General features: G+C 39.2%; 1 protein-coding gene across 1 annotated transcript; it reads left to right on the top strand.

Annotated features, from left to right (window-relative positions):
* Positions 1 to 1,352: 1,352 nt before the first annotated feature.
* Positions 1,353 to 12,913, top strand: gipr (gastric inhibitory polypeptide receptor). Its single transcript, XM_053320174.1, has 14 exons — positions 1,353 to 1,403; positions 3,185 to 3,281; positions 3,512 to 3,619; positions 3,743 to 3,864; positions 4,666 to 4,772; positions 6,722 to 6,875; positions 7,803 to 7,962; positions 8,172 to 8,232; positions 8,406 to 8,475; positions 9,265 to 9,353; positions 11,766 to 11,904; positions 12,031 to 12,072; positions 12,226 to 12,362; positions 12,847 to 12,913. The coding sequence occupies exons 1-14, from the start codon at positions 1,353 to 1,355 to the stop codon at positions 12,911 to 12,913; spliced, it is 1,404 nt and encodes a 467-aa protein (XP_053176149.1).
* The last annotated feature ends 1,682 nt before the right edge of the window (positions 12,914 to 14,595 follow it).

A 14,595-nucleotide genomic window follows, 5' to 3' on the forward strand; every position in this document is an offset into this window, starting at 1 on the left:
CATGTTCCTCCTCTTTGTGCTTTGATGGTCTGGAAAATTCACTCACTAATCAGACTCACAAGAGGATAGCTTAAGATGATCTCTAGGTAAGGTGATGTTATCATCTGTGAGCAGTGTTGGGGAGTAACGAGTTACATGTAACAGTGTTATGTAGTTTTATTACAAAATAAATGTAACTATAACCCATTACAGTTACTGAGAAAAAATGTGTAGTTAAATTACAGTTACTTTATTATTACAAAGGGGATTACATCTGAAGTCACACCCTTAAGATTTTGCTCAGAAGGGTTTTTTTCCTCATTTTTTAATATTTAATATGTTACTTAATACATATATTGCTGTTTTTAATTCTTTGAAATCAATATGTTTTCATATTTTGTAAATAAATCATGACATGGGATTATTTAGAGCACACTTAAATCATGTCATAGCCTTATTGAGAAATCACTATTCTATGCAGCATATATATTATTCTACATAGTATTCAAATCTTGGTAAATATCTATATTGAAGTACAGATTCACAACCCTCCACACACATTTACACATAATTACAGAAGCTATAATATTGGCTACAGTATATTTAACAGTGTATTTGGACACTCATCATAATTTTAATTCAGACATCAACAGGATCCTAATCACAAAACTGAAGAAGATATGTGAATGATTTTTTATTAATAACTATAGTTGGACAATGAGCCAACCTCATTAAGTCAGTTTCTGGAAGGGATTGCCTTATTGCCTGCTGACCGTCACCATCACTAATCTCTATAAATAGATATCATCAGAAAGATAGCGGATGAGTTCCCACACTGCCATATCACAATCTGAAGTGATTCAGTCTAACAATCAACAACAAGACAGTCTGAGCTACGTCAAGTTAATTACATTTATATTTCATAATCGCAGGAAAACTGAGTATTTCTATATATGGACTGATTCCTGAGATGACTTTGCAGTTGACTTAAACTAATATTTATTGATTTCTTGTCTTCTTTCTGAGTGGTTATTATGCACATTCTTGAGTCCTGAATTCAATCTAGCAGCTGTTATTGAGTGCAAAGTTTGATTGTCAATTGTAGTTAGGTTTATTTCCCATGCACTGCCACGTTTTTAGATGTATACCAAACATTAAATGACAATGTTTCTTTGTCTTTACCATCAGCAAACAGTTATTTTATGTAATTCAAGGCAGTGAGGTGCAGAGTTGTAAAGGGACTGACAAATGATCTTCAACTTATCCCATGATTTCCTGTACTTGACCTCTGATGATCCCTTGGTAATCCTGTTGTATCTTCTTAAGCTCTGAGATGATCTCCCAGTGGACCACCCATGGCATACCGCTAAGTGATGAAGGCTTCTGACACATTCCTCATCCTCATCCTCCTGTCCAGGACTGTGGTATGTACCAGAGAGACATTACATGCCATTTAATTGATGACGCAGCAGCTTATGATGAGCAAGTGATGTTTTTATTGCTGATAATACTCGAGTAGACTTATTGTACAATGCTTTGATTTATCTGACATCCTTTACACTCATTGTGATTTTAATTTTGGGTGAAATTTGAGTCTTACAGCCTATTTTTAATGAGAAAGAGAGAGCACATTTGTAACCTGAAACAACCCAGTCTCTGATGTTTTAAAGGGGACATAATTATGCTTTTTTCTTTTTCTACCTTGCCGACAAGCTGATGGTGGCTTGTCATACTTGCTTATAAACAGCTGTTCATTTCGTAGCCTTTAAATGCTAAGGTTGTTGCTAAGGCATGCATCATCAACTCACATATTTTGGATTAGATTTCGGCTCAAACATGTACAGATTTAAGAAGTTGACATTTCAAGTAAAGAATGAGGAAAAACTAGTGAAATCCTGCTATAGTTTGTTGCATTTTTTGTTGACATAGCCTCTGGGGCTAGTGAAAGTCTCTTGAGTGGTCTCTTGAGAACAGAGTAGAGGGGGCGGGGCCTTAAAGAAACAGGTGTTAAAACAGATGTTTTCAGACAGAGGCTGAGCTGAGGGGGTGCATAAAGGGTCAGTACAGTTAAATTATGTTTTCGAACTGTATAACTCTAAAATATGACACATAAATATGCATAATATGTCTCATTTAAATCATGTCCCTGTATAACATATACTGTCAGTTTAGTAGCTAAACCTAGCTGAATGTAATCCACGGGAGCGTGTCTTTGTTCCCTCAGCCCTATGTTCCCGCAACCCTATGTTCCCACAGCCCTATGTTCCCACAACCCTATGTTCCCACAGACCTATGTTCCCTGAGCCCTGTGTTTCTACAGCCCTATGTTCCCTGAGCCCTATGTTGCTACAGCCCTATGGTGCTACAGCCATATATGTTCCCACAGCCCTATGTTGCTACAGCCCTATGTCCCCTGATACCTATGTTGCTACAGCCCTATGTCCCCTGAGCCCTATGTTGCTACAGCCCTATGTTGCTACAGCCCTATGTTCCCACAGCCCCATGTTCCCTGAGCCCTATGTTGCTCCAGCCCCATGTCCCCTGATATCTATGTTGCTACAGCCCTATGTTACAACAGCCCTATGTTCCCTCAGCCCTATGTAAAATAAAGATTTTCACCTGTCTTTCAAGCATTTTCATACGTTATGTGCATTAGGGAAATTGGTGGAAAATCCATGAGGGAAGATAGGGCCTAATTTTGATGGGAGGAAAGTTAGAAATTGGGGAACACATGGCCATGGGAACAAAGGGCTGTGGGAACATAAAGATGACCCCTAATCGTGAACAGTCCTGCTTTATTTTAAGAATTTCTGTCCATCCTCATTTATAACAGACTGAAATACAACAGTGCCTTGGCTTGCCATCACCATCAGTCTTCCCCTCTTCAGCTTCATGCTGTTCCTTCTCACGGTCCCCGTTCGCTCTGTCTGCTGAGTCTGTGTTTAACTGCTTTAACAGCACTACCTCTAACTACAGCCTCAAAAATTACAGTAGATTTAAATAGACTGTCCATAAATAAGTAATATGCTAAACTTCATAAAAGATGGATTTATCACAGGGTGCTGTGTTGAATTAAGTCCAGTTGAACTTGTTCATGCATAGAAAATAGAGTCAAGCACTACAACACATAGGGAATGGTAAGAAATCACTGTGTGTGTTATAAGTGTTACTGTGTGTGTGTGTGTGTGTGTGTGTGTGTGTTTAGTGTGTGTCAGGGAGGACTGCCAAAGCTACATTGGAGGAATGGATCCAATACAGGAATGAATGTGAACTCCGGATGAAGACAGAGCCCAAGCCCATAGGTAACGCAACACAACGTCACCTTAATGGCAATTTTTTTTTTTAAAGGATATAAATGTTAAATAGCTGAATATAGTCCTTACAGAGTTTAGTCAGACATCAAAGCTAAAATTTGGAAATTTCTTAATAGAAATGAATTAAGACAAAAACTGCTGCATCCACTACATAATGTAATTTCCTCTCCTCTTTTCTCTCATCTCCTCTCTTCTCCTCTCCTCTCCTCTCCTCTCAGGAGTGTATTGTCCTCCTTCGTTTGACATGTACGCCTGCTGGTTATATGGAAACCCTAACTCCACAGTCAAGGTGCCCTGCCCCTCGTTCTTGCCCTGGTACAACCAAGGTATGAGTACACACACAAACACACACACACACACACACACACACACTTTTCTCAGTTTATTTTTATACTGCTATATTTGATCAAGGGTGTGTGTGTCAGCTTCTGTTGTGTGTGTTTGTATAGTGCGTAATGGTTTCGTGTTGCGGGAATGTGGCCCTGATGGTCAGTGGGCAACCAGCAACTCCAGCCCCACCTGGAGGGACCATTCCCAGTGCAGCGCTGACAACAGGCAACAAGAAGCTGAGGTACATGCACACACACACATAATGAAACAACTTTCATCACTGTGGAAAACAAAAAATGAAATATTTATCACTGATAAACCTTAAAATTTACCCAGGTTTTACAGTTTGTTTCCACTTACTGCTTATACGGACATATTCTGATGTATTTCTCTTCTTCATGCAGAATATATCTTGGGTTGACGTACTGCAGAAGGGAGTGAAACCTTAAAAAAAAGGCATTACTTATGGCTATGGAGCCAGTGCAGTAATTTACTTGCTATCAATATGGAACGGGATTTTACACTAGTAGTCCACAAGCTGTTGGTTTTCTGTGCTGATAGTAGTTTATTCTATTGGTATGGAATGGGTTTCCACATTAAGTAGAACTTTTTGCCGTTATGTAATGTTATGACTTAAGTGACATTTTATCACATTTTACTGTTTAACCCAAACCATGATCTTTCCTTTACCCTAACAAAGTGTTTTTTGTGCTGAAACCATTTTTTACCCAAACCATGGGAAGGATTGGTGTATCGTCTGCAAAGAAAAGCTCCAATTTCAATTTGATCACATTTGTACAATCAGTATCAATGCACATGTGTAATAATTTTGTACTAACAATAAAAAGACTAGTGACATGGAAGAATCCGTACTATTAGCCACTTCCTAAACAAAATAAAATTAAAAAAAAAATCAAACTTGATGCACAATAAAAATAAAAGGATTTCATCATGTGTGTGTGTGTGTGGGGGGGGGGGGGGGGGGGGGGGGGTTGTCTACGGTATTTATTCACTCTTGTGTTTTGGTTGCATTTTGCTGCAGGAGAAGCAGATGTTGATCTTCAGATTCTTCAGAATAATGTACACAGTGGGATACTGCCTCAGTCTGGCCAGTCTTTCCCTGGCTCTGATTATTCTGCTGCTATTCAGGTGAGGTTTTTATATTTTACTTAACTTACTGTCTCATTATTTTAGTTAATTTTAATCAGGTTGTCTTTGTTTCACTCTGTTTACTGTAAAGCCCTATGTTTAACTTCAACTTTAACTAATTAACCTAAAGTTTGTTTTTACAAACCCATTTCCAGAACTAGTATGTATATGTATATCTGTACATATCTTAAATACTGTATCCTAAATTAACTACTCACACTTTTTCAAGTGAACCTAGATTTTATTAGAGTTTGATTAAGCATTTTCTCCCATTTAAAGAAACTAAAATAGACATTCATTCTATGAAAAAGGTTTTACCACTCATGGTCAGCCCTAAGATGCTGGTCTATCTGTTATCTGTGTTGACTTGGACTGTGTAGTCATTATTGGTGATTTTAACGTCCATGTTGACAACCCTCAGGACAGCAGCACTAAAAAAAACTGTGTTGTGTTCTTGATAACTACGGACTAACTCAGCATGTGACGTACCCACACACAACAAAGGGGCACACTCTGGACTTAATCATGTCCAAGACTCCAAGGGTCTGAAAATGTCTTAAGATTGTGGTGACTGTTGCTGCTCGCTCTGACCCTTCCTGTGTTTTCTTGAGAGTGCCATCTCTGTGCAGACAGATGTTCAAACAGAGGTAATGTTCCATCACTGAAAACACCAGTGAAATATTTAATCTGGTTTTCTCTTCCACACTACCCCCTCTCTTGGGTCTCAGTCAATGAGCTTGAAGGTAATTTAAATTCTAAAATTTTAAATGTTAAAGACGCCATTATACGCACTAAAGTGAAGCTGGTCCCTGGTAAGAAAAGATTTCCATGGAGAAATAAAATGCTGGTTAAAATAGACAAAAGAGAATGTTGAAAAGCTGATTGCAAGTAGCGAAAAAACTAATCTCCTGGTTCATTATGACATTTATAAAGAGAGACTTTTTATTTTTAATTTGGAAGTGAGAAATGCAAAGCAGTCCTTCTTCTCTGACATTATCACCAAAAAACAATAATAGTACACTTGCCTTGTTTGCTGCTGTTAACATGCTCACAAACCCTCCATGTTAGTAGCCTCTGAACTTCTCTCCACCAGTGCCATGAATTTGCCTCCTTCTTCACTGACAAAACTTTATAAGATTAGTCGAACAGTCAGTGTCTATTTATACCTTATGCATTTATCTTCAGTAGACTCGACTACTGTAACAGCGTCTTTCCAGGTCTCCCTGAAAAGTTGATCAGAATGCCAGAAAGACTAAAAAAATTGATCATATCATGCCAGTTCTCAGATCCTTTCACTGGCTTTCTGTCTGTCAAATAACTGTCTGAATACCACTGTTGGTTTATAAAGCACTGAATGGTTTAAGGCCAAAATACGTTTCTGATCTGCCGCTCAGATATGAACCATCCAGACCTCTCAGGGCGTCCGGAATAGGTCTGCTTTCTGTCCCCCAGAGTCCAAACTAAACATGGAGAAGCAGCATGCAGTTTTTATGCTCCTAATATCTGACACAAACTCCCAGAAGACTGCACGTCTGCTGCAACTCTCAGTTCTCTCAAATCACGGATGAAGACTATTTTTATGTTGGCATGTGCTGCTTTTATATCCTGTCTTGATGCCTTTTATGTTTTATGCAAAGCACTTATTGTTGTTGAAATGTGCTATTCATAAACTTTTCTTGGCTTGCCTAAAATGATGTTGTGAAAAAAGCAACAGGCACTTAAAAGGAAAGAGGCAGCAAAGTGAAAGTAAACAGACCTCAGATTTTCACTCTGCAAACAAGTGTGCGCTCTTTGTATGTGTGAGTTTTTTCTTGAGGTCAAGTTTATTCACTCACTTCCATACTCAAATCTGAGAGGCTGTCCTGACATTACACCCTCTGTGTGACATGTGTTTAGCAGTGTGATTGAATGTGTTTGACACAGCTGTGGTGTGTGTGTTATGTCTGCAGGAAGCTGCACTGCACCAGGAACTACATCCACAGCAACTTGTTTGCATCGTTCATCCTGCGAGCTGTTTCAATCTTGAGCAGAGATGCCCTGCTGAGCACAGACACTCCTGAGTTCAGGGACGACAGGAATGTCTCCGAAGTACTCAGTGATCAGGTAGGACACATGCACACACACACACACACACACACACAAACACACACACAAATATCAGTTCATGGTCACTTTTGGGGACAGTACATAGATTTACATTCATTTTTTGGAGACTTACTTACACACTCTAACCATCACCACTACTTGCCTAACCCTAATCCTAACCCTAACCTTAACCACTGACCCAAAAATCTTTTTTTTCCCCAATTGGGGACATGGCTTTTGTCCTCAATTGGACAAGTCCCCTAAGTCTTAAATGTATCCCCAAAAGTAGCATATGACAGACCACATGCACACACAAAAGAAACAGTGAGAGAGATTAAGAAAAAAATGCAGAAAACACATTATTTCAAGGACACTCATTATTACATTCATAAACATTATTGTAGAATGTATTTTCAAACATGTTTCATTCATTAAATGCATGTAAAAACATTTATAAAATGAGAGTCAGGTACTAGTAAAAATGACAGGACCATGGAATCAATACAATTTAGACACAAAAGTGAAACCTGATACAGCTGGTTTATTGCTTAGTAAGTTTGCAAAGAAAGGGAATAATAACATAATAATATAGGAAGAGAAAGAAAAAAAATTGCAATAAAAATCTGTAAAATATATTATATTGAAGTGAGAATGTACTACTGGTTTAAATTGTAAATTGAAGCGAATGACATGAAATATACAAACTATTGACCAGGAATGTGCAGTTGTACATATTGTAAACACTGTATGCAGTATGCAAGTATTAATGATACTAATGTTACTACTAGTTGAGTTAATGTAAAGTGCAATGAAAAAAATCTGAGCATTAACACCAAAAATGTGTCACTCCTGACATTTTGATGACCTTTTATCTCTTCCCACACACACACATGCACACACACACACACACACACACACACACGCACACACACACACAAACATCAGGAAGTGTCCAGCTGCCGTGTGGCTCAGGTGCTGATGCAATACTGCGTGGGAGCAAATTACTACTGGCTGCTGGTGGAGGGCCTGTATCTACACAATCTGCTGGTGCTGATGGTGTTCCCTGAAAACCGCTACTTCTGTGGCTACCTACTTATAGGCTGGGGTACACACTACACTACACACACACACACACACACACACACACACAGAAAAGTAGCCACATACGGCACAGTTGAAATGGACATAAAATTGAAATAAAATAAAATAATTTATTGACAGCAATGTATACACATCATGTTTAAATTAATTTGTTGTAGTGTTGAGAACGTTCTATACTTACATATTACATGTCTGTTTTCTTTTTTGTGTCAGGCACTCCAGTGTTATTTGTTGTTCCTTGGATTATTGTACGTTACCTGTTTGAAAACACAAGGTGAGACATTTTTATTTTAGCTTCTTTGACAGCTTGATTCACATTTTACATTATGTTGTTCTATGCTGAGTAGCCATGATGTAAGCCTGATGAAAAACGCCTGGATATAGAAAATAATCTGAGGGAAAACATATCTGCACCTCATAAACTGGTAACTTTTTGTGTGTTTGTAGGTGTTGGGAGATGAACGAGACCGTGGAGCACTGGTGGATAATCCGCACTCCCATCCTGTTGGCCATTCTGGTAACGTACACACACACACACACACGCACACACACACACACACACACACACACACACACACACACACACACACATATATATATAGCAGGATGTTTCAGAGACTACTAAACTCTCTGGTCTATATTAATGCAGACAGCATGCACATAAAACAGACACATTGAATATGAGAACACATGTTTTCTATGTCATGTCTCTCATCATATGTGCACTGCATCCTCACAGCTCCTCTTCAGGGGTGTGTTGGGGGTCACTGGTTGACATAGTGCAGATACATCACATGTACGGTACATGACATGACCCGCAGCGTGTGCTCACTGAAATCATTCAATCATGAACACACACAAACATATAAAAAGAAGACTCACACACAAATGAACATGTACATATAACAAGGTTGGACATGTCTGTGTTACATTTGACTTTCAGAAGCCAGTCGGGGATTAAAAGTCATGGGTGGCTCATAGTAGCTTCCAGTCAACCATGAGAACTTGGTGGCAGTAATGTGAACTGGTTGTATTTCAGTGTTAAGTGTTAGATAGTGCCAGATGTCTACAGATTGGGGTCGAGACTCAGTTCCAATTTAAAAGCGGTCAAACATCTAACTACAGATTTGTTTGATGTGTTTGTTGAAATCAGCTTTGATTGAAAGCTTTCATTAAAAGGTGTTCTAAATTTGACAGCTTTAAGTTCATGGTCTGAACTGTCATTTAATGAAATTTGGAACCATATCTTTGGATGTGAACGACCTGTTTGATGAGTCTGTTATTTCTCTCATTTTTATCTCTTCAGGTGAACTTCTTCATCTTTATACGCATCATCCAGATCCTTATATCCAAACTGAAGGCCCATCAGATGAGATACACCGACTACAAGTTCAGGTTAGACACAAAAGAATGGCAGTTTTAATGTAATTTCAACTTCCCCTCAAAAAACACTGAGGGGGAAAAAATAACATAAACTTCCACAGATACTGGTGGTGGTGGCGGCTGATGACTTTGATCAATCAATCAATCTTGGGCCAAATCACAACAAAAGTCATCTTGAGGCACTTTTCACATGGAGCAAGACCAGACCGTATTCTTTGATTAATTGGGAGAGACATTCCGCCTTTAGCACTTGGCAGTGGCAAGTTAAAACTCAGGCGGAACCGGCCTCTATAGGTGGGGGCCATCTACCTTGACCGGTTGGGGTTGAAGGGAAAGAGAGAGAGGGAAAGGGAGAGAAGGGAGAAATAAAGAGAAGAGGGAGAAAGGGAAAAGAGGGAGAGAGGAGAGAGAGCACAGACAGTTGACATCAAAGTGACTTCTGCTGAGACTGATCAGGCTGATGAGATTGATGAAGTGATGCATTGATGAAGTGATGCATTGATGAATGTGACTGGGTGGTGATAAGGAGATGGTGGGTTGCACAACAGCATCAAGAAAGCATTTGAGCAGAGAAGGAGAACATTTAAAAAAATACAGCTGCAATATGACGATATGATAGAGTTCCAAAGGCAGGGGGCAGATCGGCTGAAGGCTCTTGACCCCATGTTGGTTAAGTTGGCAGATGGGGCAGAGAGCTGGTTGACAGAAGAGGATCGGAGAGTTTGGGAAAGTGGGGATGTCAGTGATTCCAATGGAGGCCAACCTGTCCAGGAGGATGTCAAGAGAAACGGTGTCGAAAGCTGCGCTCAGGTGGAGGAGAACCAGAATGGAGAGTAGTCCAGAGTCAGATACCATCATGAGGTCATTGGTGATTTTCACTAGGGCTGTCTCAGTGCTGTGGAGGGGATGGAAACCAGACTGAAATTGTTCATAGAGATTGTTGTCAGACAGATGGGTGTGGACCTGAGCTGCAACAGTTCTTTCTAGTATTTTGAAGAGAAATGGCAGGTTTGAGATAGGACGAAAGTTGTTGAAATCATTCGGATCGGCGCCAGGTTTCTTGAGTGTTGGTGCTATTGCAACAGTCTTTAGTGATGATGGAACAACACCAGAAGTCAGTGAGGATTGAATGATGTCAGTTATTAACCCGCACAAGGCAGGTAGGCAGATTTTTACCAGGTGGGTAGGTAGGAGGTCTAACTGGCAGGTAGATGACTTGGATTTATGAATGAGACCAGTTATTTCGGTTATTATTATTTCAGTTATTAGTGGAAATGCACAGAGCCCGTATGTCAACACTTATCTTGAAACAACCTTCTTATCTGTGGCTGAAAGCGCTTAGAGGATGAGTGATAGCTTTCAGGGCTTTCAAATGACCTGGGTGCGGTTATGAAAGTCAATATTTACTGTATGTATGTGTAATAGTATGTAATTGCAAGGTTCACTGTACTTTACTGCATGTCATTGTCACTTTCAGGGAGAAGACGCAATTCATAAACACATAATGATGTTAAACATATGCAATAAACTAGAAATGCGTTAAGCCAAAGACCAAAGAGGCAGGAGAGCTTAGATTCATGCCTGTAATGAAAAAAGTATGTTAAAGCAACAAGTGTTTAAAAAATCTACAAAGAAATATAATTGAATGCTTAATGCCTCACTTTTTTCCTCTTTGTTTCTTTGCATCTCTGTGTACTGTAATAGACTTCTCTGTTTTTATTGTTGGATTATGTGATTTTTTGAATTGTTTTCGTTTATATATTTGTATTTATACATATATGTCTTTTTTATTATTTTATATGTACATTTTTAATATTATTTTTTATTATATTTGTATTATACTTATTATATTTTTTATTATATTCAGTGTTCTTGTCAACCACAAGGCATTTTTGATGCTCACAATTAACCTAAAACACAAAATTGAATAAAATGTAACTGTGCTGACACAAACTAAATCAATATATCAATGAGCTGATCTTTATGTATTGCTCTACTGTTAACAAAATGTCAATATCTGATCATTTTGACCTCCAAATTCTACATTCTTAGAGGTACACACACACACACACACACACACACACACACACACACATACAAGCTCATGGCCATCTAGCTCAAACAGACTTATTCATAAGAATAATTTCCACCAAGCAGAACTGTTGTCTTTATCTTTAACGGTGCTCTGCTGGAAGGAGAAAGGTACTTTTCTTGTTTATTCCTGGTCATAACTTATGGGCATCTGTATATTGCCTTAACCGGAAATCAGACACTCAACAAGCAAAACCTCTTCCCTGCTGAAGTGTCTTTGAGCAAAACACTGAATAGATATCAGATTTAAAAGCAACACTTGAAGTTGCTTTATCTCTGTAGCTCCCCAATAGACAAACAAGCAAAATCTATTTCATGTGTCTTTGTCTCCAGATTGGCCAAGTCCACCCTGACCCTGATCCCTCTGCTGGGGATCCATGAAGCGGTCTTTGCAGTGTTGACAGAGGAGCACACAGAGGGCATCCTGCGCAATGTCATCCTCTTTTTTCAGCTCTTCTTCAGCTCTTTCCAGGTAAGGTCTGGATTTGTTCATCCAGGCTAAAAATAGCTGCACAAAAGCTGCACTAGAAAACATAATTTCATGCTGATTGTGCAATTGGTTCACTTAATAATTCAAGTGTTTTCCCCCTTTACACAGGGTTTACTTGTAGCCGTCCTCTACTGTTTTCTCAACAAGGAGGTAAGTGGTGTGTTTGCATGTGTGTGCCTTTCCAACAATGTTTAGCCTCTTCTATTTGTTTCATGTCATTTATCTCCATTTAGTATATTTACACATCGTTACAACCCTACCGCCCACTTCTTTGTCTTACTGTGACTCATCATTTGCTCACAGGTGCAGGCAGAGATAAAGAAGAAGTGGCAGAGGTGGAAGCTGGGAATGACAGACCTTGACGATCTGAGAAACACTGGCAGCAACACACCACAGGTGGGCGCCAACGCTGCAGCCTGTCATATGAATGAATACACATTGTAAATTGTTCAAATAGTTTTTCTTGCTGTGTGTACATTTACAGACTCTGTGTATATAAGATAAATGCATTCAATCAAATTGCATGCTTCATGGCCAAAAGAAAAAACTGTTTAGGTTAACATGGAAACTATGCTGGTATTATAAGTGTGTATTTTAAAGTGTGAGCACTGGAAACATTTAACCTTTATTTAGCTTTTACTCCACTGTAGATCTTTCTTCTGTAGCTACATGCTATGCAAGTCATTTATAAATATTCCATGAATTACTTTCAGTTGATTTTAGGTTGGGAGGTGTTTAACATATCAAGGAGGGGGTAGTAGCAAAAATGGGCGCTATTGACAGAAACGCAGTCTTTTTTATTCATATCTAGAACTTAAACAGATTATTATGAGTTTCATACACATTAATACAGTGGAAAAAGTCAACTTATGTTCTCTACACTTGATTTTCCCAAAATAATGTTGTAATTTTATTGTTTTGCAGGTTGGTGCCAGTGTGCCAGTATCCAAGCATTGCTACCATCCCTGCCTCCCAATCGCACGTTGCCTAGACAACAGCCGCCTCTCCGCCCAGCCTCACCTTTCTCCTTCTCCTCCTCTCTCTCAGCTGCCCATTCCTCACGCCTACACCAACCACCAGGATCCGCTGGGAGCCAGACAGCTGAAGACCTACTGCTACATCCCCACTCATAAACATGATGGAGGAGGAGGAGGAGGAGGAAGAGGAGGAGGAGGAGGAAGGGATGATGAGAAGAGCTGCGAGAGCTACTGCTGAAAATCAAATGTGGCCTTTAAAGTCTTCTGCAAAATGAGGAAGAAACAGTAATTAGTACATCCAAAGCAATCAGACCGACTGACTGAGAGGGTGTACCATCCGTTGTTATGATTGAATTACTTAGAAAACATTTAATTTAGATTTAAAGACACGCCTGGACTGCTGAACAGAAATAAATGGATGGATCTACATTATCTTCAGTGCCAGCTGTTGATGATGTCATACAGGAAGTTGTGTGGAGACAGCTCATCGCTTGAGGAGGATCTTGAGGATCTTTAGGTATTGTGTGTTTTTTATTGATCCTGCATACAAGTCTTAGAGTAACAGTGAATCTCACAGCATATCCTGGTGTGCTTCTGTGTAGCTGGCCCTGACCTTTGAACCCTCTGATGGAGGGCAAAACATGTCTATAGGTGAATCAGTTAATATGAACTCAAGGGCTTCATGGTGGTGTCCTGCAGAGTAAATCAACAGCTGACGGGACTCGTCTCCACTTGTTTCATCCCCACATTGAAGAAGCTACACAAGCTGTTCTTTTTATAACCCTAAAACTTTGTTTTGTGTTGAAAAATGGAAATGTGTTTAATTGAACAGTTTTACTGTTATGTGGATGACGTCACAACGGTATCCTCTTTCTGAGAAAAGCCAATCTTCATCCAGTCATCCAAGCTCTCCTCATATCTACAACAGTGTTAGTCATACCCACCCTGAAATATTAATTGTCATTTCAATCCCCATGGTACACTTTTAGATATATATATATATGTGTGTTTTTATTAAGTTGTTTCTTAGCTCAATTTGTTCATTTTTCTGCATTAAAACAACACAACAACCTTACAAATTAGTGCAATCATACAAAATTTGTCATTTAAAACCAGCTTTCATCAAACACCAATGAACACTGCTGAACAATGTTATTTGGGAGGAGAGCAGCCACATATTTTCATATACCTAATAAAGTCCTACATGTATGGGGTTTTGCCAGCACTAAATGCCTGTTTTAGCTATGAATTACAACTAATAATGGATAAAGGATAATAATGGGTAGCCTACTCTAACAAAGTGCAGGGTACGGTGCAGTAAGACTTGCTCTGGTCCAGCTCCTCCTTTCATGTCAAGTCTTTTCCCCTCATCTTCTCTTTACTTCGCTGCTTCCTGTTGTTCCGATCCAGTTTTTCACACATCCACAATATAGTTAACCTTGACGGCCTCTATTACCACCCAAAAAGGGAAAAACCTTGCAGCAAATTAGATGATGTCATCATTGGCTAGTCCAACTTTCATAAAAGGATGTGTACTGTTCCCTTTTTCATGTGTGTATAAACTCCTCAGTTAAACTTCATATTAGACTCCAGATTCAATTTATAATACAACCACGTTCTCTCTACTGGCTAGGAAGGGGGAGAAGCACATGTCGTACTTAGCTTTATTATTTATGCGGACCCACGTCATCGTTGT

This window comes from Scomber japonicus, chromosome 6 (assembly GCF_027409825.1).
Source record: "Scomber japonicus isolate fScoJap1 chromosome 6, fScoJap1.pri, whole genome shotgun sequence".
In the NCBI taxonomy this organism is placed as follows: Eukaryota; Metazoa; Chordata; class Actinopteri; order Scombriformes; family Scombridae; genus Scomber; species Scomber japonicus.

What these genes read in the sequence shown, in the direction of transcription:
- gipr (XM_053320174.1), top strand. Translation starts at nt 1,353, where the DNA reads ATGAAGGCTTCTGACACATTCCTCATCCTCATCCTCCTGTCCAGGACT. An exon ending in CCGAAGTACTCAGTGATCAG is followed by an intron (nt 6,876 to 7,802) that starts GTAGGACACATG and finishes CACAAACATCAG; the next exon opens with GAAGTGTCCAGCTGCCGTGT. An exon ending in CATATGAATGAATACACATT is followed by an intron (nt 12,363 to 12,846) that starts GTAAATTGTTCA and finishes ATTGTTTTGCAG; the next exon opens with GTTGGTGCCAGTGTGCCAGT.